This window comes from Amphiura filiformis, chromosome 18 (genome assembly GCF_039555335.1).
Source record: "Amphiura filiformis chromosome 18, Afil_fr2py, whole genome shotgun sequence".
In the NCBI taxonomy this organism is placed as follows: domain Eukaryota; kingdom Metazoa; phylum Echinodermata; class Ophiuroidea; order Amphilepidida; family Amphiuridae; genus Amphiura; species Amphiura filiformis.
Genome location: NC_092645.1, coordinates 7,455,147 through 7,480,890, shown reverse-complemented (window position 1 = coordinate 7,480,890; position 25,744 = coordinate 7,455,147). Strand labels below are relative to the sequence as shown.

The window sequence follows — 25,744 nt, the reverse complement described above, 5'->3', positions numbered from 1 at the left end:
CAAAATAGATGTTTTTGAACTCCAGGCAATTGCAAAAATTGTTCAATATGGCCGCACATCCCCGTCACCCTTTTCAGCGAGTATTCCACCATCCCATTGGACAGTCAACGGGACATTAATTTTACATCTTATATCTCAATCAATTATATAATTCAGTACGCAGAGCATAATAATTATGATATCTATTATGATCATCAATAGTTTTTAACTCATCATGGTTTTTTATGACAATCATCCAAGTTTCAATAAAAACGTATTTCAGAAGAGGGGGGAGAGACAGAAGAGGAAATACAGAGAGGGTTTAGAGGTAACGAGAGAAGAGCACAGGACGTGATAATTAAAAGAAGCAATAATGAATTTTGTTTCACACTTGAACATTCTGTTTTATTTGTTCTTCATAATATTTATTATACTTATATAGAACATAACGGTGTTTTTTCCCTTTTTTACAGTGCTTGAAACTGTGTTGTACACACTAGCCGGTACAATATGTATCGGCTAGGAATAAGTTGTGTACTGCAGGTTCTACTTATACTCTGTGTTTTGACAGGTAAGTTTTCAGACTCAAAATGATCTTTGAAAGTTCTTCCTTTGCCTCCTGTCATTAATACTCATCCTATTCGTCATTATTTATCGCCACCACCACCACCACCACCACCACCCCCACCACCACCACCACCACCACCACCACCACCACCACCCACCACCACCACCACCACCACCACCACCACCACCACCACCACCACCACCACTACCACCACTATCACCACCACCACCACCACCATTCTATTCATCATCGTAAGCTTTATCATCATCAACATATCACGTTCCTACTCCTGTTCCTACTCCTGTTCCTACTCCTCAAATATGTAAAAGAGATGCTAATACCACTACAAAGCTGTTGAATTTTTGTTGTTGAAAATAGTGAGATGTATATTTTCAAGCCATAAGCTCGTACGCATCACTCTATTAGAGAAAGGTGTATCTAGAAGAAAGAACAATTAATAAAATTTCATAATTACAATTCTTTTACATGGTAACCATCCTCAGCAACCAAACTTCCATAGTGATGAAAAGAAACTATTGACAACGCTATAATAGAACAAAGGAAATGCAATATTATCGGATTCGCTTCAATTATCTGGCCATTCATTATCTGGCCATTAAGATATTCATAAGACAATTAAGTAATTGGTTTCGAATCGACTACGTTTTCCCTTGCTCTCGGTGCATTCTTGAATACTAATACTTAATTATATAGGTGCAGTTAATGGTTTTTACAAAGACGCAATCTAACTGGATATATTATAAACAATATATGAGCATGGAAATTTTATACGTTCTAAGACTGTGGCATGTATATAAATCAGAGAATATACGTGCCAAATCATAATAAAACACTACAAACCAAGAAAAATAAGAAAGAACGTAAATTGAGAATAAAAAATTACAATAACTGCAACAAGGACAATATAAACAAGAAAGTAATATCCAACCAACCAAACAACCGACCGACCGACCGACTGACCGACCGACCGACCGACCAACCAACCAACCAAGCGACCGACCGACCGACCAACCAACCAACCAACCAACCAACCGACCGACCAACCAACCAACCAACCAACCAAACAACCAACCAACCAACCAACCAACCAACCAACAAACCAACAAACCAACAAACCAACAAACCAACAAACCAACAAACCAACCAACAAACCAACCAACAAAAGTCCTGTAGAACATACTGCTTTCCTCTTTTTGGTTAAAATTAGAATACAGTCCTCCCATATGAATAGGACTTATTATTACTATTATTTTTGTTCTTAATTGTTATCTTTTCAGATCAATTCAGTTTTATTGAGGCACATAAGTGTGAAGTTGGACAAGAAAACGATGATAATCATGTTTGGCGTTGGGCTCTGCTGCATCCGGATCCATGTCAATGCACCAGTGTTATATATGGAGGAGCGAATACGATTAGACCTATGCGACGTTTTAAACCAGTTTATGTAGACCATCCGTTGGCAACAAGTAACATCAGCATGACCATAAAACATTATGATCTGGACTGCATGAGTAAGAATGCAAATTACAAACGAATCTGCTTCTTTTTAATTATTATCATTACATTTCTTCTACATCATATTTTCCTTCTCAATATCCCTCTTCTCTTTTCTTGTACCTCCTTTTCACCGTCGTCTTCTTTATTTTTCTGGTTTTGTTCTTCCTTTCCATCTTCCTCTTCATCTTATATTTAACACCAACGTAATTAATAACAAAGATAGTAGTACCGTAGCCAATAATATTTTTAAAAAGGGCCCTTGATTTGTTTTGTAAAACCCCGTCTACAAGCATTTTTAGTGTTTTTTATAAAAGCTTAATTAATTCGAAGCAAGCGTTAATATACCAATACAATAGATCGGTCTTAAAATAATACTTGTTTGTATATGCTTGGATCCGTAATTTATTTGCTCAAACTCCATAATGGCGACTGGATTAATGTAGCTTTCATCAGAAGCACACTATATGCTTGTAGACGGGGTTTTACGGTAGTTCTTGGGTCGGGTTGCGAATCTGGGGACCGTAATAATAAGCTTTTTTTACCTGCTGTGATTGGCTAATGATAAAATTAATCAACAGATACTTAATAAGCACACCAAGAAAAGTTATTACTTGTCTGAGTGGTAACCATGGTTATTACATTAATCACCATAATCAATTAGAAGCAATGCAAATGATATGCACGTGTGCAAAATGTTGTTAGGTCCATAGGTAGAAAGAAATTGACATGATCGAGAAATAAATAGAATTTGATGCGTTTTGCGTCATTTTACTGTGTAAAAGTATCAACCATGCAGCATGCTGTCCAAATTGCATAAGACCACAATCCTGGATCCGCCTCTGCCTGACCACCACTTACTTCCAGGGTCTCGACCTCGTACAAACTTTATCGAGCTAAACCAGAACGGCATACCCACCATTTCTGATAGTGGTTTGTTTCTCACCCTTTACGTATAGTTCTCTGTTTGAAAGTGCAACTTTTCAAATCGCAACAAATTTCATTAAACCATTGATATCTCCAACATTCCGAATTGTTTTTACACATGTGTTGTATCATACTGCAGCTGACAAAATTGGCAACACGTTCTTTTTTATTGTTATTGTTTAGTTGTGCTAAAAGTTATGACCTCTCAATCTCCATTCTATTTTGATGTAAAGATTTCACATGTCCTGAAACTAGAGTTGAAACTGAAACAGACCCAGGCAAAGCAACGGCTATGGTTCAGTGGCTAGACCCCGTGCCTACTGATTCTACTGATTACGTCTATAAGGCAACCTGTTATCCAATTTCTGGAACCAATTTCAATATTGGAAATTCCTCGGTTGTGTGTAAAGCCTTTGACAGAAGAGGGATCAAGAAGACATGTCGTTTTGATGTAAGAGTGGAAGGTGAGATTTTTGTTCTCAGAACAGATAATTCTTTTTATTTATTTTTTATTATCTTTATTTTAAATATTGGTAAAGGTCCAAACTGGAAAACCTAATTTCCCAGGGAAAGATCAGACAGCAGGCCAGACTATGGCCAGACGTTAACATGAATATTTTTTTTCACCTTGAATGCATGGGTAGTCTTGCAAATATTGGACAACTTTACCATAGGCCATCCAATGTGCCATGGATTAGCAGGACTGCAACTAATATTTATTGGATACTTTATACTCTCATTTGCACCTGTTGTTTATAGCTCTGGCTTTAAAATAAGAGTTTGGACAACTGTCGACGTGTTTATGTGATATGTCGACATATACAATGCGCACGTCAATATAAAAGTAGTTGTCAGAATTGTCAGAAAGTGGCGTAAAAAAGTAAAAATTGCTAATTTTGTCCAAAAATATGCGTAACCTTATAATATCACTGAATATTGAAAACATAGTTCTCGGCCACAAAGGAACATATGAATATAGACATCCCAGCAAACACCAAAATGTTCTTAAAACGTTATGAATGTGTTAAAAACACGTTTGGGTTTTATTCAAAACACTTTAAATAATATTTTAATGTCGTGTTATACAAAGGTCTTGAAAAAAGTTTTTAGAAAAATGTTGAAATTATATTGTAACATATTTTTGGAAAATATTTTGCAGAAAAAATGTTTTGTCAACTCTTAAATACATTAGGTTAGAATGTTTTGCATTAGATTTTCAAAAAATATTTTGGAATGTTATTAGAATGTTTTTTACGCTTTATATAACCCAACAATAAAACGTTTTCTGTAAAACATTTTGTGTTTGCTGGGATGTCGCTTAGTGTCATGTTTAAATGTCATGGTCAATTGAAACTGCGATTTCTTACGGAAACGCTAACTACTTCCAGATAAAACAATTTTAAATCACGTACTCGGCCATGACCGGTTTTAAACTGATTTAACTCATGTAGCTATTGGTGTTAGAAATCACAATCTCTCAACTCGTATTAGGGATGAAATCAAAATTCGACCTGTGGTCGACAGCCGGATCTGGGCGGTTCCGTCCGGTTGGAGCCGGTTTCTATTGTTCTAAACAATTAAACGCGGTTTAAGGGCCGCACAGTGAGCCAGGGCAGAATCAAAGTGTGCCAAAATTCAAATTTGGTGAATTTGGAATATACAATTTTTCTCAGTTGCTTGAGAAGGAAAACATTCTGAAGAATATTGTTGGGCCCATGATTTATGTTTCGGTGGATTGGAAGTATTGTTCAGTCATGAATTTACCCCAAAGTGTCATATTTTCTCTTAAAATGGTAAAAGTGTGAATATTTAAACTAACCGTAACTTTGAAAAGGAGAAACGGTTGTCTTGCCATTGTGCATACCGTATGTCATACCTAATAAGTAGTCAAACAAGATCATTAAAGTCAAAATATGAATAATTGTATTCACCAGGAGTCATGAGGTGGGCTAATTTGGTGAAATACGGTACAAATTTAGTTTGGATTTCTGTACAGAAATTAATGTTATCATTTGTATACAAGTCTTAGAACTTTGCTGATGGCAAATTTGTTTGCAAATATTTGCCAGCCTGCATTCCATGGTCCATCCAAATGGACCCTATTTGCTCACTTTTCAGCTAATTTTGATAGACCAGTGCGCACACGGCTGTTTGATGTATATAGAATTGGCTTCATTATTAACTAAATGCAGACTATAGATGGCGCTATTTATCCTAAATCATATTTCTTTATTTGCAAGGGTTAGGTGAATAATTCTGCCATTAAAACAGCTGGAATAAGTGAAACAAGCAACAAGAAAATTTTATAAACATATTTTATCAAACAATAAAAGGAACTATTTGTATTCAAAGCTTGAAAGGGTAATTTCCAGTAACTAAATAGCGCCACCAATTTTGGCAGTAATACATACATTTTATATCCAAAAAAGCTTTAAAAAATACTATAAAAGTGAATAATTTTGTAAAAGAGGGGAAATTAAAGTTGAGAACGTCTCAAAAGCATCTGTATACATTAGCACGATATCAATTTTAGCTGTTTAAGCCTAAAATTTGGTTATACATGATGTTTTGTTTGAAAAACTAATAAATGATCCCATCAAACAACCGTGCGCAGCGTACGGTTTTATGCATGCGCCCTCATTAAAACTGGATCTAATGTGAGCGGTCGAGGTATACAATAATTAAACAATATTATTATGGTAATCGGAAAGTCGTGGGTTCAAATCCCATGCCGGCACATTGCCTTTGAAGCAATATCATTACATAGCTAATTGCTTTAAACTTGAAATTATTGGGATAACATTTTACTATGTAATACATATCTAAATCAGATAATGAAGCTCCTTCATTGGCGCACTGCCCAGATCAAGCAATCAACACAAGTCTTGGATCATCCACATCTATGACCGCATGGGAAGAACCTGTGGCTACCGATAACTCTGATCATACCCCTACAGTTACTTGCAACCCTCCATCGGGAACTATTAACTTTAGCAATGGACAAAAACATGTAACGTGTACAGCTGTGGATGAATATGGGAATCAGGAAAGCTGCTCATTTTACGTTGTTGGTAAGATTGCGGGGAGGGGGGAAGGGAAGGACGACAGTTCTTCAATATGAAATTGATACAGGTATAGGGCACAGACTTTCGCACTGAGAGAAAAATATACAAATATGGGGTCTTTGGGTGGAGACGGCCTTTTGGACCTAAATTAGGGGGCATTCAGTGAGAACATGGTTTTTAACCAAAATGATCAAAAACAATCCCACAGAAGCCTCAAACATTGGATTCCTGGTTCTAAATGGCTTCAAATATCTGTATTACTCAAATATAAGTAATGCAATCCCTTACTGAAATCAGTGATAAATATTTGAGTTGTTCTTTTCAAATTCAAAAATTATGGTATTTTGGTGACGGAAAATGTGGTTTTAACAGTACTACATCAAATGATAGCGTCTTTCCGGGTAATTGCTTCTTTACTTTATTAGAACACAAAGACGAATGTATGAATCTCCATACAACGAATACGCACCAATGTAACCAAAAAACAACAACAACCCAACCCCCCCCAAAAAAAAAACACACACACACACAAAAACAAAAAAAACAAACCAATTTTTAAATTCAGGGCTTTTTTATTGTAGCGTTGTTAACATTGAACAAATTTGGGCGAATGTACATGAATATGAATATGAATATGAATATAAAATATTTTAAGCCTTATGACGTATAAGTATTTGAAATTGCTGCGTCACCTTTTGTGAGTCTTTAATAAAAATAACATGTTTTTCGCACGTAACGCGGAGGATTTTAAAAAGGAGACCCATGTATAAACATAGACCCCTTGTCTGAAAAGGTTTCGTGTACCCGTTGAAGCGATACATCCCTCTATGTCTTTCTATATGAGTATCCCTAAATTATCAATCAACTGGTTAAGTTGTACTATATTTTTATAGTCAATAAAGGCACTTTTAAAAATTAGATTATAAATTTATATGACTTAGATGATTGTCTGCATCAACTTGGCATGGAAGATAGTCGGATTGAAGACGGGCAAATCACAGCGTCTAGTATGTGGAGCAACAAAGCTAGCCACGGTCCCCATAACGCAAGATTGAATCATCAAAAAGGTACTACGACTGGCGGAGCATTCGTTGCCGGAGCGTGGGTCGCTGCAATCAATGATTCAAACCAATGGATTCAAGTCAACTTACGCGCCGTGATGTGGGTCAGTAGAGTGATGATTCAAGGAAGGAACGGACACGATCAGTGGGTGACTAAATTCAAAGTGCTTTATAAAACCTATGGTGTGGACTGGAAATATGTGCAGACACTTAAAAACAACGGGGATATGGTAAATAAAACATAGTGTCTTGGCTTTTGTATATACGGACAGATTATCTATCTTTTTTGGTAAAAAAAATCAAACGACCCGGAAAAATAATCTGTGTTACGAATTAAGAACCTTGAAGTCAAAGAGAAGAGGAGACCCACCTACTTTAGATTGTAGGTCTTTGCTAAATACAATTAGGGGTCGTTTCACACGACATGTTCAAACAGTATTCTATTTGTCTGTTTGCTATGACATTGCATCTACCACATAAGTCTAAACAAAAGTCTAAGTTAAATCAAAAGAGCCTAGATGTTATTAATTCAATCAAACATTTTCTCCACCTGGGGTGCGTTAAAACAAGATCAAAAGGTATAAAACATTAGAAACAACAGCAGCTGCAATACAATCAAATACAAATCACTAAGTATCTTTATACATAAAGGATTTTAAAAAATCTAACTTTTCAGTACAAATTAAGGGAAGGGGGTATGAACGTTTGGACAGTATTTATTGTGGGACATTAGAGCACATCAGACATATCGAATTGCATTCTGAATACGAAGAATGTCCTTCTGATATCAAATAATTTTGATTCTTTGAAATTCGCAATGTAATACACATTTTGCAAATCATTAAAAATTGATATTTTTGATATTTAACAGTACTTGAAGTAAACTTTATAAATCTGATAATTTATACTTAAAGTGTATGTAGGTGGGATGAAAGGCCGACGATCAATTGAAAATTTTGACCTTTCGTATTGAAGATATGGATTTTTCCCCAAACACCAAAAAAAAAATTAGGTCTTTTTAAATATGAACGGTCAAAATTTCCAATTGATCATCGGCTTTTCCTCCCAGCTACATACACTTTAAGAATATATAATTACATTTATAAAATTTACTTCAAGGACTGTTATATATCAAAAATGTGAAAAATATCAAATTTTAATAATTTGTCATAAATTTTGTATTATATCATGAATTTTAAAAAATGAAAATTATTTGATATCAGAAAGACATGCTTCGTATTCATAATGCAATTCGATACGTCTGAGGTGCTCTCATGTCCCACAAAAAATACTGTCGAAACGCTCAAAACGCTCATTCTAGATCCCTTAAGGGAAGTTAAAGAGATTGGTGATGTTCACACTCATTTGTCAACGTCCCGCAGAGAAATGTAACTAGGATGTGCAATAATGAGACACGGTGAGGATAAAGAGTGTGGTGGTTGGGATGCTAAAAGGGGTGGTTGATTAAGGGAGGGCAAGCGATTTTACTGGAGGAGAGAGGCAAGAGGGCGAGAAGGGAGAGGCAAGCAATTTTGCACACCGTTCGTAAATGTTATTTCTCATGGGCTTTAAGTATCACACAGCTGTAGTATAAGCATAACATTGGTATCAAAATATGACCACACAAAGTTAATGCTACTTTCCTATTCAGGTTTTCCCTGGCAATACTGATCAGGACACTGTTGTTACTAGACCATTTCCTTCACCTGTACGAGCGACTGTTATCAGGATACAACCCATGGAGTGGCGCAGGCGTATCTCAATGCGATTTGACCTCATAGGATGCGAAGGTGAGCTACAGAATAATGTAATATAAATGTATATAACACATGATGCAGTCATGTCTACAGTAGAATTCATCTCGACCTTTGCAGGACTTAAACCCCATTAAAAGCTATTAAACCAAGATAACACTCATTGAAACAGCTCAACTGATTAAATCGGATCTTCTCTGGTTGTGAACATGTGTCTGTTTTCATGTGCGATATCGCAATAAAGCTGGTATTATAGCTTCAGTTGGGTAACCGATTATAAAGGAAACGAAAGGAAACAATGGTATGTGTACCTTTGTTCACGAAATGAGACAATGGCCTGCTTTTTGTAAACCAGCATTCTTGAAAATGAGCAACATAATGATTGTTGACTTAACACGGTTTGGAAATAATTTCTTCATATTTTTGGTGTTATCTGTCGTTTACATATCCTTCCTAAAACACAAAAGTGCGACCCTCTCCAAACACCTAAATTAGCTAAAAATTTAGGACATGTTACAAAACTATATTGTCTAGAATTTTAGAAGAGTACTTTTAATATTGGCCGGTTATTTTTCACACAGCGACGTTAACTAGGCAATGTACTATTACCTATAACATTAACTAAAACACCAAAGTACGAATATTTCCAAACATCTAAATTAGCTAAAAATTTAGGACATGTTAAAAACTATATTTTCTAGAACTTTAGAAGAGTACGTTTAATATTGGCCGGTTATTTGTCAAACAGCGACGTTAACTAGTCATATCCCCATACTTTTAACGTAGGGCTATTTGTAGAGGTCACGCGTCAATGGGAAAGAGCACTGTGTATTGTGTATAGGAAAACGGACAGTAACTGCAGTATGAAATTATTAAACACTTTCCTACAATCTTATTGGTTCTTACCCGTGAGGTATGACTAGATATAACACATCACGTGTGCATCGACGCGATACACGTACTCGATTTGAATCTAATGCATAGATTAGTTAGAGAATAAAGGTATTGTTTTTAGCCGCTGCCGTGCATCTATCGTCTCCAAAAGACATCATTATTTTAAGCGTATAAAAACTCGGCTTCGCCTCGTTGTTTTACTTTAAAAATTCATGATGTCGCCCGTGTTATATGAGACGATAGATACACGACAGCTGCTAAAAACAATACCTTTATTCTCTAACTAATCTATGCATATTTGCTTTGTTGTCGTTTGTTAGTAATATAAATTGGAAGTTCACAAATGAGATGGTCACAACACATGCCTCTTTCCCACATCCTCATCACCATCTTTGAGACAACATGCAAGTATTTACTTTTTAAATGTTCATGTTTGGTGTAGATCCTGAATGGCATTTGATGTTCAAAGCTGTATCTAGCATTGCTACAGCTGATATGGACAGCACCAACGGATTGGATGAATTCGATCCTTTCCAAGTATGGAAAGGAGCCGAATCCCTGAACGAGGAAGCACGTCAACTCAATGCAAAGTTCGACGGACATTACAAGAGTTCTTTGGCTGGCGACTGGGAGATTTCGAATATTGATAAGGTAGGATATTGTAACATAGTCTTCAACTGCTAAAATAAAAATATCCATAGATTTATTCATCAAAATCAGATTGGGGACGGACATTACAAGAGTTATTTCGCTGGCGACTGGGAGAGCTCGAATACTGATAAGGTAGGATATGGTAACATAGACTTCAACTGCTAAAATAAAAATATCCATAGATTTATTCATCAAAATCAGATTTGTGAGAGTTCGAATATTGATAAGGTAGGATATAGTAACATAGACTTCAACTGCTAAAATAAAAATGTCCATAGATTTATTCATCAAAATCAGATTTGCGAATTATTAGAGAGAGTCCGCTATTATTTAAACGCGACAATAAGCTACAGCTGATACGGACAGCACCAACGGATTGGATGAATTCGATCCTTTCCAAGTATGGAAAGGAGCCGAATCCTTGAACGAGGATATACTTGAAGCACGTCAACTCAATGCAAAGTTCGACGGACATTACAAGAGTTCTTTCGCTGGCGACTGGGAGAGTTCGAATATTGATAAGGTAGGATATGGTAACATAGACTTCAACTGCTAAAATAAAAATGTGCATAGATTTATTCATCAAAATCAGATTTGCGAATTATTAGAGAGAGTCCGCTATTATTTAAACGCGACAATAAGCTACAGCTGATACGGACAGCACCAACGGATTGGATGAATTCGATCCTTTCCAAGTATGGAAAGGAGCCGAATCCTTGAACGAGGATATACTTGAAGCACGTCAACTCAATGCAAAGTTCGACGGACATTACAAGAGTTCTTTCGCTGGCGACTGGGAGAGTTCGAATATTGATAAGGTAGGATATGGTAACATAGACTTCAACTGCTAAAATAAAAATATCCGTAGATTTATTCATCAAAATCAGATTTGGGAGAGTTCGAATATTGATAAGGTAGGATATAGTAACATAGACTTCAACTGCTAAAATAAAAATGTGCATAGATTTTTTCATCAAAATCAGATTTGCGAATTATTAGAGAGAGTCCGCTATTATTTAAACGCGACAATAAGACGACGGGAGGATTACGAGTAGCTTTTGAATTTGAACACACAAAGTAACACTGAAATCTGGCAAATTAGTCTTATACGCATGCGCTGCGAGACCGGTAATACAGCCTCTTTATCCTAGAGGTTTAGAATATATATTTCATGTTGTCAAACTGGTATACCAGCAACCAAACCTGATCTCTCGATCTTTGCGATCATTAACTTTGAATTTCAACTTTAGAGCAAAATAATTAACAAACAAAAATAACAACTAGAGCAACTGTGCCCTTTGCAAGATGACTGTGACGATCTGATCCAGCAGCAACACTGTGCTTGATGGATAGTATTAATTTTAATAAGACTGTTTCATTAATTGCCATTTTAATATACCTTGATCGTGGAAAGCTGGCATTTTGAAAACTTGACCTTTGACCTCTGTATGACATCCTTAAAAACCTTAAATGAATTAAATATTTAAAACATGTTAAGAATGTCATAGGATCATTGCATTTAAATTTCAGCTCAATTGGAGCATTTTGAAAAACTTTACCTTTGACCCCTTTATGGCCCCTTAATGACCTTAAATAAATTTTAAAATATCTTAAACATGTTTAGAATGTCATAAGGATCATTGCATTTAAATTTCAGCTCCATCGGAGCATATCGGTTAAAATGACCCTTTTTTTGACCCCTGTGACCTCTTGGATGACCTCTGACGTTAAACCACCCATAACTATTGTAGCCAGCTACCCAATACTGCTTGTGACTGAGTTTGGTCAAAATCTAATCAAGGATGTGGAAGCATAAAAGCAAATTGTGAGAAGAAGAAAAAAGAAGAAAGAATTATTTACGCCTAACTTAATAAAGCTCCCACAACTAGGGGTGTTGAGTTGTAAGTGCCATTAACGAGAACTCAATTGGTGAGTGTTGATTTTTTTATTCTGTGTCATTATCTTGATTTTAACTGGATTAATCCTTATCAAATACATCGCCAAGCCGGATGGAAATATCTACATGCCTGGTATATTGTAAATATGGACGTTGACCATTCTTACCGCAGCCTGTTGTAACTCTTCCATGGCAAAATCCAGAGCATGTTAAATGATGACTGGTGATATCATGCATCCAATTCCCGATTCCACCTCAACTTTGAACCTTAACCTCCCTAGACCTGGCCATTGACAACCATGACACATTTTGGGTTGTTAGTGCATGATTGTAATGAGGTGGACAAGTTTTCCATTTACCACATTTGGTTGCGTTGACCAGGATTAGTCTAGCAATGAGAACACTGCATCAGACATGTTCCTCTTCTGAATCCGCACTGGATCTCAGTTAAACATGTCTTTTGTGGTGTCATTCTACAGCAGACTTTTCCCGGGATGTAGAAAAGTGTGATGGCTCTTATACTAAAAGATTATAGTATTTTATCCTGTTACCAAGCAATATTTATTACTTTTAACAAAAGTAGGACTACCACTTGGTGTTTGAACATTTCAGCTTAATATATGTTATTATGTTACCCTATCCAGACCACTGCAGGTTTTCAGTGTTTTATGCTGTTGTAAAAAGGTTATCTTTGGCGGCAGGTGGTATTTTATCCTTTTATTCATCCAGTTTTCTGACGACGTTAACGTACTGATGGCTATTTTTCATGGCACGGACTTCCTCTATTTCTGCAAAAACCCTTTTCTCTGCAAAGAAACTGCAAACAAATTATAAGGAAATAGAAATAGAAAATAATATAAATTAATATACCAAAGAATGTAATTGTAACTATAAAATAGAGTCAAAACAATAACTTTGCAAAGTAAATATCACAAAATAAGCGTGATAAATTAGTAGCATTTTAATGCTGCTAATCTAATTTTAAGTATGGTGATGACTATATTAAAAGCATAATTATTCGTTCATAATTAAACGAAATACGAAGAATATCTTTTTATTTCTCGCGTACCAATGCTATATTTTAATAGATGTAACGGTGTAAGGAGAATATTGACAATATCGCTTTTTTATTTTAAATTTAAATTTTGATCAACCATTTTTCAAAATGTTAACATTTCTCAGGTCATGGTAGTGCTGCTTGACCACACCGGTATGGAGTTAGTGACTCTAATGTTCAATGGAACTGGCTCAAACAGCTTAAATTGGTTTTCAAAGGAACGTTTGCTCTCATCACCTTATGATGATATTCAAAGTGAATCTCAAAACTACTTTTCTACTGAAGGGTAAGTGCATGATGTAATCGCCCTGACTATAGTACGTTTACAATGTGTAAATGATCTACCGTATATTACCCTGTCCTTCTGAGGGCATGGTAAGTCATTCATATTAATATACGCAGCAAGTGCGATCCAATCACAGATATTAACTTTTAAAATACGTGGACGCAGATGCAGGTCATTGAAAATGTATAATGACCGCGTCTCGTGACGTAGCTAAAAGTACGCTTTACAATGATCGCGTTACGTGACGTGTTACGCGTTCGAACAATTTACGCGGAAGCTGGCCGCCGTATTTGGACATCGCATGATTGCGTGCTAGTGTGATTGGTCGCTAGCGGTATTTCCTTCATGGGCTATTCGATTTTTTACAGGGGAAACGAACGACAGATAAAGTTAAAATTGTGTTCTGTTTTCAAATTAAAAGAAGAAAATGTGACGTAAATTGAATTTAAAAAAGTGAAAAGTGACGGTTATGAATGAGGTTAATGACTTTGCATCAGTTATTATTCGGGTATTGTGAAATATCTAAACAATGTGCTTTGGACCTCGGAATATATTCCTCGGTTCCAAAGTACAATGTTAAGATATTTCTCAATACCCTCAAAACAACTGATACAAAGTCATTAACCTCTAATTAGTCACGATTTTGGTTCTTTGATACGGTTTTCCGCTCAAATGATTAGGTTTGCTCGGGGCTTTGTTCATTTTCTTGACCCTTGTTGGCGCAGCAGGAAATGGTACGAAACATTGTGCCTGCATTTATCGCAGCTACAAAGCGCACGTAAACCGTCCAATTATTTTACGGCCTTTTATTGAACTATCGGACCCCAATGACATAGAAATTAACTACTTGTACCATAGCTGTGACTTGAATACTATTTTGATGGTTTTCATCTTCTTCTTTTTTGCTTCGCCTTCTTTTGCATTTATGTGACTGATTTTTCTTCAATTTCGTTTACAGACATCCTGAGGTAGGAAGACGTTGGTTTATAAGTAGGGCATATAATGGCTGTCCCGATGATACGGGTTGGATGGTTGTAGCTTGTGGCTTTCAATTTACGAACCTTCATTGTGACTGGGAAAAGTATGATGTCCTACCAGTTTTCCTTTACAGTTTGACAAATAAGAATACTAAATGGAGCACTGTGAAAGGTAAGATTATTTTGGACAGTTAAGTTGTGTGCATAAATTAACTCGGCATTCCTTAGGTGGCTCGTTGGTAAAGAGACGTTTAAATAAACCCAATCGCCATTCTAACATTCTAAATTGACGTAATTATTATTAATTTACTTATTATTGTCATAATATTATCATTAAAAATACTTACATAATTGATAAATAAACTAATAATATATTTTGTATTTGTTTTAATTATTGTAAAACATTTTAGATCATATTTTGTACGTATAAAACCCAATATTTCTGAATTTTTCCAATAGGTCAAAGGACAAAGTGTCCCAAAACTGCAAAAAACTTTCCCACAATGCATTGCAAACTTCCAATGGCGATTTGGCTTATTGTCCCAAGCAATTAATAAAACTACTTTCTTGAAAGGTTCTTTTTGGTTCATTATCTACTACAAGCAATGTACATTTTTTTAATATATAATTTGCCCAAAATGTCATCAAACATTATGCAGTTGTGTCCCTCCCAGATGCCACTTTGTCTTTGCACCCCTCCCGCAATTGCTATCATGATAAAAAAAAATCCAGGTGCCGCCACTGAAATGTTTGGTCCATTTGGCTTGAAACCAATTATTCAAGACAATCAAAACACTGCTTCGAAGTTTGGATGAGTTCGGCGAAGGGCGGATTCAATAATCGATATCGATATATTGTTGGTAAATGCATCCGATGTCACGGCATATAAAGCGTGTGGAACTCGCACATTGTTTTCTCAATTGGTGAGCTTCGCTTTGGCTCGTAGCTTATTCACACAGTCGCCTGTTATGAGAATAACAATTAGCTTATCCCCTTGATATTACACACACTGCCTCATTTCAAATATATAGTTTTAGTTTTGGTTTTGGTTTTGGTCACGTGGTTTCCTATTGTCCTGCCTAACCACTTGAATCATAAGATATCGAACTCATTGTTTCTACCTTTTGTTTAAAACCGAACATTTGTGTCAGTCAGTTTCGGTTTTGGTTTCAGTTTCTTATAAGTGGTGTGGATCGTAAAATTATTTGATTTGAAGTTACCTACTCTAAGTATACAAAAGAAATGTTTAAATTTCGCAGTGCAATATTCACGAGCAGAGAAGTCGAACAAAGCAGTCTACATTTGAAAGCATTAATTTAGTTTGAAAGCATTGACTTGAGACTACGAATTAGCCTAAGCTGATTTCACTGTGAAAATATATAGACCATCGAAATATTTCCACAGACATTATAATAGGCACTTGACAGATTATGACTTCAGTGTTATAAACACTATTATACAAAACTCTATTTATGTGCATATCGCATGACGGAAGATCAATATCATAGAAAGCTGGTTTAAACTAACTTTTATTCAATTTATTTATTGGAGAATAGAGAGAGAGAGAGAGAGATAGAAGAGATCGCCAGGAAAAGAGGGTATGTGTGTGTGAGGGGGAGGGGTAAGGGAGAAAGAGAAACAGAGGGAGAGAGCATTGGAAGTGGGAAGGGAAGGAGGGGAGAGGGGGCTCAAGAGTGGAGTGGAATAATAGGGAAGAGTCGATATCGAGTGTGGGGAGGGGAGGAGGAGGTTATATATAGGTGGCGGAGGGAACATAGGTAAGAGGTATGGGTTGTGCTTTCCGGGGAATTAATAATCAAATCATCTACATCATCATGCATCGTTTATATTTCAGACAAATATACAAAACACCCCCACCCCCACCTCTCAATATATGCACATGATGTCTATATATGCATAATTTTATGGTGTCATGGAAGTGTGCCACATACGGCAGAGAGCATCAAAAGTCGTCCGCGTTGATAGATATCGATAATGAAAATGTTAGCACAATAGGCTATTATATACGTATGGTTATAGGCCATTATACTTTTGATTATATATACCCTCTTGTGTCCTCCCAGCACAATAGTGTTATGATTACATACCAGTTCATCTCCACATTTTAATCCCTTGATTTTTGGTTTCTGAACAATAGAGAAACCAAAACTATATATTTGAAATGAGGGAATGCCTTTAATTTCTGAATCATCGATATCGCTTATTACATTATCTCCTCAGTACCTTTCAACAAATAATGCATTTCACTGGCTGCATGTTAATTTCCTCTCAACTGTTGGTTTTAATCAAAACATCTTTCTTTCCCTTTCCCAGACATCAAACCTCTGGGACTTGCAAGTCGAGATGTTTTGGACAGTCAACTCACAGCTTCTAGTTATTTTTATGATGATACACACACCAGATCGCCAGAGTTTGGGAGACTCAATAATGACCAATCCTGGGCACCTTTAACTAATGATAACGAAAAATATCAGTGGCTGCAGGTTGACTTCCTTTCCGCTGTTGGTATGAAAGGGATTCAAACCCAAGGAGCAGGATTAGTTCAACAATGGGTGACTACGTTATCGATTAAGACTGGCAATGATGAGAATTCGTTGGCACCAATTATGGAGTCAGGTATTGATAAGGTGAGAAACTGACATTTTGATGGAATTGTAAAAAAAAAGGTGATTAGTGTATTTTCGAAAGCTACAAACACGGAATTTAGGGACTTGTCAAGTAGGCTATATCTTTTCACCACAGTTTATTTTCAACACGTTGCTAAGAAGAAGAAAAAAAGCCTACAGAACATAAGATGGCCCCTTTCACAATCGTTGAAGTCATTTCCTAATTTTCGTCACAATTATGCTCTTTAACAGATTTAATATGCCGCGAATAGGGTGCATTTTTGTCTATATTTTTTATGAATAAAATGCATGTAATTGCTTTCACAATCGGTGAAGTCATTTCCTAATTTTCGTCACAATTATGCTCTTTAACAGATTTGATATGACGAAAATATGGTGCATTTTTCTCTATATTTTTGTTTATGAATAAAATGCTTAAAATAGGTGTATGGCATATTTAAATTAAGTTTTTTTGTTATTTGACTGTTTGATCAAGATCTTTACAGCAAATGCAGACGCCAATGATGTAGAATATATTGAGTTTCCAGTGACGATCTTTGCGAGACTGCTGCGTGTTATTCCTATAACCTGGAATGAATGGCCTGCAATGCGAATGGAAGTCATGGGATATCATACAGGTTAGTGGATAAAACTCATTATAAGACCCTCAAATGATCATACTATATACTAAGAAGGGGTTTCATTGGTTTGAGCCCAAAGAGCCATATGTTATTTAAAACCTTAGTTTTGACTAAATAATCACTATTATTTCGATACATTGTTTTGTCTTTAACAAATGAAGAGCTTTGTTGCAAAACCCCTTACATCCACTTTGGACTTTTTGAGAAAAACAGCTTTTTTTAATTGTGCAAGTATTACTTGTTCGATTTGATTCAATTTGGGATTGGATAAAGTGTTGATGAATAGAAACTAAAAGAATAGGTTTGGGACAATTTTCAAGGCTTCTTATTTATTTTATTATTTCTTTTATATCGCACCTTTTGTGGATATAAGGGGTTTTGCAACAAAATAAATTTACCCTTTTCTAGAAACCACCTTTGCGATCAAATTTGAGCCCATTTGTTTGCACTACATTATGTAACTTGACTAATGCTTTGAAAATCAAAAAGAAAAATTGAAATACCTCATTTACTTTTTAATTATGAATTTTAATTAAATTCGGGAAAATGGCATTTTTTGTGTATTTCCGAAGCTACACCTTTTGTTAATTAAAATGATTTTTTCAAACATAGTGACCCAAAAACAGTTCCTTTTGGTTTTAATAGGTAAAGAACATCCCAGGCTACCATTATACATCCAAAAATTTAAAACAAAACAATTCTATATTCATTTTAAGTTCAGATTTCCGGAAATTCCCTAAGATTTCCCAAACGGAAAATATGTGATAACTCCGGAAGGGAAGGTAGTATGAAGGTCAAACAACCACCAAAATGTGTATTTTTACCCACACTATAATATTATGCCAATAACTCAATTTGGCCAAATGTGGATGTAAGGGGTTTTGAAACAAAGCTCTTCAAATGTAGACGAACGTCACATCAAATATGTGACCGTACACCACGAATGAGCCGTAAATGTCCTCAATTGTATTCTGAGTTACAGTGTAAAATGGGCATGAAGGTCGTATTCATAGGTACCTCAATTTGGTGCTACGTGTACCTCATTTAATGAGATACACGTAGCACCAAATTGAAATACCTATGAATATGACCTTCATGCCCATTTTACACTGTAACTCAGAATACAATTGAGGACATTTACGGCTCATTCGTGGGTATGGTCACATATGGCTGATAATTGACATCACTTTTGAATGACATACTTGGATTCATTACAGAAAACAACAGTTTACATGTTTAAAAGTATCCACGTGAAAAACCTCAAGCAATATTTTCAAAAGGGATGTTAATGTCAACCCAAATGTGTGGGTTCTTTTTAAAGTAAATGTCAAAAATATGTATGTGATATAATGATATTAAGATTGCGTCAAAGATCCAAAAACAAAGGAATATATAAAATACCTTATGGTTTACCCTTAAACGTATTATTTATCATGCAGATGTGGGTGAAGCCAGCATCTTTGCTATTTTTGTCCACACTCCTGACGACTAGCCTCAAAGAAGATAACTCAATCATGATTAAAAGGTTTTTGTTCACCAAGTGTGTAGAGTATTTAAGATATTTTGAAAAGTAAACTCTTTCTATTTGCTAGTGATGTTTTTTTCGTAAATAAGTAAAGGGGAGAAAATGTCTTACCTTCATTTAAAACAAATAAATATAGCCCTAGCTCTAAAATGACCCTACCCATTAACAATTACCCTAATCCCAACCCTAAACCTGGCAAATGTTCTGGTTCTGGTTGTATACTGCCTAACGCCCCTGAAAGTGTTCAAACAACCAGATGATGATAATACTGTTGTTCTTAGTTCTCTTTCTTTGTAGTGTCCAACAGTAACCGTTTAATTATGTTGTTATTTAAACTTTCTTCTAGGGAACTTACTATTAAACATGCTTAATGTTAGGTCCAAACCGATGAAACACCAGCTCTATGTTGAACAAATATGTGAGACAAAAGAAATAACTACTGAAGTATATAAAACAAACGATAAACGAACGATATTTCTGTGATTTTCACATCTTGATCAATAGGAAAATAACTACGTATTACTTGTTGACAAAGTAATGCACACACGCGGAAATGAGTCTAATTATGAGTCAAATTATTCCTTGTCGGAATTAAATTGAAAATTGTTATTTTCTATGACCCCCTGTATATTCATGACCTTTGTTTCGAACAAAATGACAGCCCCCTTAAACTTGCCATACAATAAAATAATAATAAATAATTTAATATTTAGATACATATTTTTAATTTTTTATTAAGGAAAACCCCTAAACGAAAACGATATTGTGTGGCTCTTATTTAGTTGCTTTCAAAATGCATGTAACTAAGCGAATGAGATATTGTGAGGTGCTTTATGATTTAAATGGTTTTAAAGTAATGTTGCATCTTTTAAACTTGCTTTATTTTTTTTTTAAAGAACACTAAGAGAAAAGTGGATACAATTAAGCGAAAAATGCGAGATGCTTTCTGATTTAGTTGCTTTTATGTAAGGGTTCATATTTTTAACTTGCCTAAAATAACACTAAGGAAAAACCGTATGTAATTAAGTTGCTTATAAAATGCATGTAATTAAGTAAATGAAATATAGATACTTTCTGATTTGGTTTGAAAGTGAAGTTGCATCTTTTAAACTTGTCTTGCGACAAATTGAAATAACTCAGTCAGTTTGCAATCATGCCCGAGAATGATTTATATAAATTGGATCAAATACATAAAATATCCCGAATATCAACTTGTTCACAGTAAGATCCAAAAGCCAAAATTTGTACACAATTTGTAAACTAAAGAGGCGTATTATTGAAACTCTGTTCTAAAACACACTTGGAGGGATTGACACTCTTGAAAAAGGTTCTATGGTTCAGTGCGAAACATCAGCTGAAACCTCTTGGAGCTTTAAAAGCACTAAATGAGAACGATTCTCCCCAAGTGTCTACATATTTCAGCATGATTTTGTATTTGACACAATGTTTGTGGCTGTATCATTTATGATTACAATACACAGTGCTCTCACCATTGACGTGTGACCTCGTGTGACACACAGTGTATTTTAGAGGTATAGGGCATTTCCTAGTTATCGTCACTGTGTGAAAAATAACCGGCCAATTTTTTTTGTACTCTCTGAAATTCTAGAAAATATAGTTTTGTGACATGTCCTAAATTTTTAGCTAATTTAGATATTTGGAAATATTCGCACTTTGGTGTTTTAGTAAGGAAGGGCACGATATGGCCTGCAAAATTCCCTGTGTAAATTGAATGCAACTTTTAGTGACTATCACTCACTTGTAGACCGCTCTCTTCCGAAGGGCATTAAAGCTAAACCACTTGACGGATATTTTTTGTACTTGCTGTCAAACTGAGTATGTGGGGCATTTGCAAATGTTCGTACCTCCCTGATATGTAAATGACAGATAACAGCAAAAACAGCTCCCATATCTGTCCATAACTTTGGTCAGTGCAGCGAGTCAGGGAATTTCAAGTGGGTTATTATTGATTGGCAAGTACCATATCTGGGCATAAGTGCAGTCCACCATTCAATGTGGAGATTTAAATTTGCTGGAGTAGTTTCCTGTTAACCAGGTTTAAATACTGCAAAGGTCGAATAACTGCACTATGCTACCTTTGCACCATGTGGCAATCCCACATACACACTTGTACCTTAATCAAGATGTAGTGCCCATCGGGAGATTTTTTGTCCGGGAAACAATACAATAATAGGTTTATAATATCCAACGATAACATTTCACAAAATGTACCTTTTGTAGAGCTGTAGTAGCTTGCGACCTGAATTCACAATAAAATTTGCTGCACTTAATATTCTATTGTGTAAGGTGTCATTGATTTAAAGCGTATTATTTGTCTTATTGATAGGCGGTATTAGGTCATACAATGTTCATGAAGTAGAACATTAAAATAAACTCTGTGTTCAAGGGATTTAAAGCTAGCTGATATTAAGTGAAAGCCTGCATTTGTGCACATATAGAAGAATGAAAGTATTGTTATTATTGCATTACAATATTATTCATTGTACAATACTTATTACACAGATAAAGAACATACGCATCAACTCTCAATTCAGTCTCCCTATTAAAATTATCATTCTACAACTGTCTTAAAATGTAAAATGATCATATAAATTATTATTATTATAAATAAATGCCGTACATAAAACGTTTTGAAGCTATATTTGTGACCATATAATATAAAAAACATAAAATTATTCAATGAGATTTGGGGAAGGTGAGGGGATCAACCGTTAAAAAGCGTTCAAAAACAATATATTACAAAGAAACAAGACTGCTCAAAAAAAATTATCTATTTTTCATTTAGTTAATGTTACCCCTTAATTTCTTTCATTCTTTGGCCCTGCCCTCTATCAGGGGCTATTTTCTAGTTTAAGCTTGATCGCTATTGTATTTGTAAAACATTTTGTCAACGGTTAATAACATTATCTTAGAATGTTTTATATAAACGTTTTCAAAAATGTTTCCTGAATTTTATTACAACGTTTTATATAACCCGACATATAAAACCTTATTTTTTTATAATGTTTTATGTTAACTTTGCTTAGTGTCTACTACTCGTAAATCCTATAATACATAATATAATGTACGTAAAATCCAAGTGGTACCAGAAAGTTAATCCGAATATGATTGATTTTAATTTCATCTTATCGTCTCTGTTTCTCTGGCGTTATCCATTCGGCTATTCCAGTTGAAATTCATACACCCTATATGGAAGACATGACCTCTCCCACACAGGGAGTGTGAATTTCAAATGCCGTTACACGAATGGACGACTCCATTTAAAATATGCACTCCCTGAGTGTATGTACATGTATTTATGAACCTGAGTTGACGATCTTTACACTTGGAAAATAATTTATATTTCAATTATAAAACAATAATAGGGTAAATGTATAAATATTCTCAGTACAGCTCAACTTACCGTACTTTTCCTAATCAGACAGTCCATGCCAAAATTGTTACTACACCTTTACATTTCATCGAATCTCTTTTTGATGTCTGTCATTTTGAACATCACACTCGAAAGATGTATGCTACGTAGAAACTTTATTTTGCAATTTCATAATTTGCATATTATTAGCATATTTGCAAGAAATATAGAAATTAAGCATGTAGGCCGTTTGTTATGACTTGATGAATGAAGCTGTTAAAACAGATTTTGATATTTTTGCTTATTTTTCCTTTTTTGCCCCAAAATGTGTAAAAATCAACATTTTTGGATGACCTATATTTTCTTTGAATATTTATCAAATTTCTTAATTTAGGTATAATACAGTGCAGAAAAGATGTCAAAAAATCTGTTAAAACAGATTTCCAATAAATTGTTCCATTTTCCATTTGGGTTAAATACTCAATTTTCATGCGCGGGATATTTGAAACATAAAATGAAAACATGTCCATTGCACTTTTTCCTCGAGATGTACTATAATATCAAGGTTACGGATATATTATAATCCCTTCTTATCTTCACTGATCCATCAGATACGTATTGTTATGAATGATCAATGAAAAGGTTCAGAACTGGGCTACTAATGGTCTGTCAAGTATCTATAGTTATTTTCATGACTGTGTCAACTCAAAAATCATGCAAGGTCGAATGTAGGAAAAGTATGATCAGTTGAGCTGTAGATACAATATCGTATTCGACACATTTTATTCAGTGATTTGTCTTCGTGGCTTGAATAAAGACGTGATGGATGTATAATTATAAGAGTTTGAAAGAGCAATCATTTGGTGAAATTTGGATCGAGTTAGTTTAGAGACTCGGGACCGCAGGGGCGTAGTCAGCTTTCTTGGTCGGGGGGGGGCAAAATAACATTTTGGGGGCACAGACGAAAACAATTGCAGTTGCATCATACAATACATAGAGACTGTATGTTTTCGAGCTTCCCGAAAAGGGCTTTATTGGGATGATGTGCGCGCATTATCCGGCTAAAAAGGGCTTTATTGTTACAATGTGCGAGCGTAGCGCGGAAACATTTTGTATTCTACACTATTTTGGCCCTGAATTTTGCTAGAAAAGGGGCTCCTTGCCCTTTTTCTTTTCCTTTGCCCTCCTGATTTTCTCTTTCATTTTTTTTGTCAGGGTGGGGCACTCTGCCCCCCCTCTTGCCCCCCCCCCCACCCGCTGGCTACGCTACTGCGGGACCAAGTTTCAGTATGAAGTGTTTGTAATGACCGTCAATACAGACACGGTAGAAGAATGGTAGATTACTTCATTAAATGAAATATGATAACTGTACTTTAATTAGCAATGGGGGTTATACCTCCCTTCGTTTTGCATGGACGTTGAACGTAATATTGTTTTTCCGACATGCTTTTATTTGCACCCACGCAATACCATAACAAAATGGGTTAAAATAAACAAATTGCTCGTCAGTTAACATCAAAGGTTTAGTTATATATCATAAATTATCGTAGTCGTGCCCGAAGAAAAGTGGAAACCCATACATTATACAGTATAACAATTGACAAACTATTGTTTCCTGAATCTTAAAGATTTTGAGACACAAAACATAAAAGTTGGACCAATTTGAATTGACGCCTTGCAGAGAAATGTCACGTTAATTCGTAGAACCAATCGGTGGCGATTGTGCGAATTTCATATTCATTTTTCACTCGTAAATATTAATAAGTAATTGATTTTCGTGAAATCGAAGGAAGTTTAATTGTTACCCCTTAGTAATTATCTATAAATGGCGCTGTTGTGGCCGGTGCATTATCTGAAACGATTACAAGTTGCTCACATTATACTCAGTCTTTTTACTAGTCATCACTATTCGTTATCTTTCTGTGTATTTTCTCTTCATCTTTGCACAAAACTACATGTAAGTGAGATAACACTGAGAAAAATGGATGTAATTAAAAAAAAATTGGCAACAACTATTTCTGGAAACCTTACCCATATAGAAATTGAAATCAGGTTGTGTGTAAAAAATGTCGACCCTTGGTAAAACGGAGAGGGCGCTATTTTCAAAGTTACTGCCAAATTTCCATATAATTATTTGTATAGCGATTCCAGGTGTCTTTGTTAGATTATCTTACTTTATTTTCTTTGTCTCAAGCCTACTTTAGTAAATAAAAAGCAATGATAAAGGGCGTATTTTTATTTAAATGGCCACCAATCTGACTTTCAATGACTGTGATGTTTTAGTGAAGTGCACTAAAAGTGGCTATATTCAAGTTATTATCATTCAATTAGCCTTTGTATAACATCGCATCAACAATTGGGTTTCAAGTAATGCTATTTAAGATTGGTCTGAACCCTGGAATTATGGAAACTTTCGGGCCTCATAACTGCTAAATTTTTGGTGTAAATTATATAACAGTATATAAAAAATATTTGAAATTTGGGCGAAAATCGGGCTTTTTCAGCATTTTTTGACCATTTTTGGTGCAAATTTCTCGAAGTTGGTCGAAATTCAAAAAAATGAATAACCAGCTCCTAAATATTTTTATCTAGTTTTTAAAAATTAATAAAAAAATTTTGGCCCAAGAATTTTTTTTTACGTTGCACGAAAAACAAAGTGGGCCAAAAAATGAGCATTTTGGCCCAAATTTGACCTCACAGATGAACGTATCTATTCTTTGCCATTCTAAATATGTATACTTTTATATACTTTAGACCAACATTTTAGCAGTTATGAGGCCCGAAAGTTTCCATAATTCCAGGGTTCAGACCAACCTTAATTCTCGCTATTCGCAATAAGGGCGCCGCCAGCGGTTTGCGATGTATCATGGGAAAAATCGTGATGTATCATGGGAGAAAAGGTCGACATCCAAGTCCGCGCAATACGAATATTACCATGCTATTACAT

The 25,744-nt window shown here is 35.3% G+C and overlaps 1 protein-coding gene across 1 annotated transcript in view; it reads left to right on the top strand.

Moving 5' to 3' along the window:
* Positions 1-450: 450 nt before the first annotated feature.
* Positions 451-25,744, top strand: part of LOC140139575 (uncharacterized) — a 49,353-nt gene continuing 24,059 nt past the window's right edge. The window contains exons 1-11 of the mRNA XM_072161280.1: positions 451-550; positions 1,846-2,079; positions 3,223-3,453; positions 5,821-6,060; positions 6,996-7,345; positions 8,767-8,905; positions 10,206-10,414; positions 13,494-13,654; positions 14,613-14,803; positions 16,966-17,279; positions 17,755-17,896. Coding sequence (XP_072017381.1) covers positions 490-550; positions 1,846-2,079; positions 3,223-3,453; positions 5,821-6,060; positions 6,996-7,345; positions 8,767-8,905; positions 10,206-10,414; positions 13,494-13,654; positions 14,613-14,803; positions 16,966-17,279; positions 17,755-17,896 — 2,272 coding nt within the window. The 5' untranslated portion in view covers positions 451-489. The remainder of the gene's footprint in view (positions 551-1,845; positions 2,080-3,222; positions 3,454-5,820; positions 6,061-6,995; positions 7,346-8,766; positions 8,906-10,205; positions 10,415-13,493; positions 13,655-14,612; positions 14,804-16,965; positions 17,280-17,754; positions 17,897-25,744) is intronic.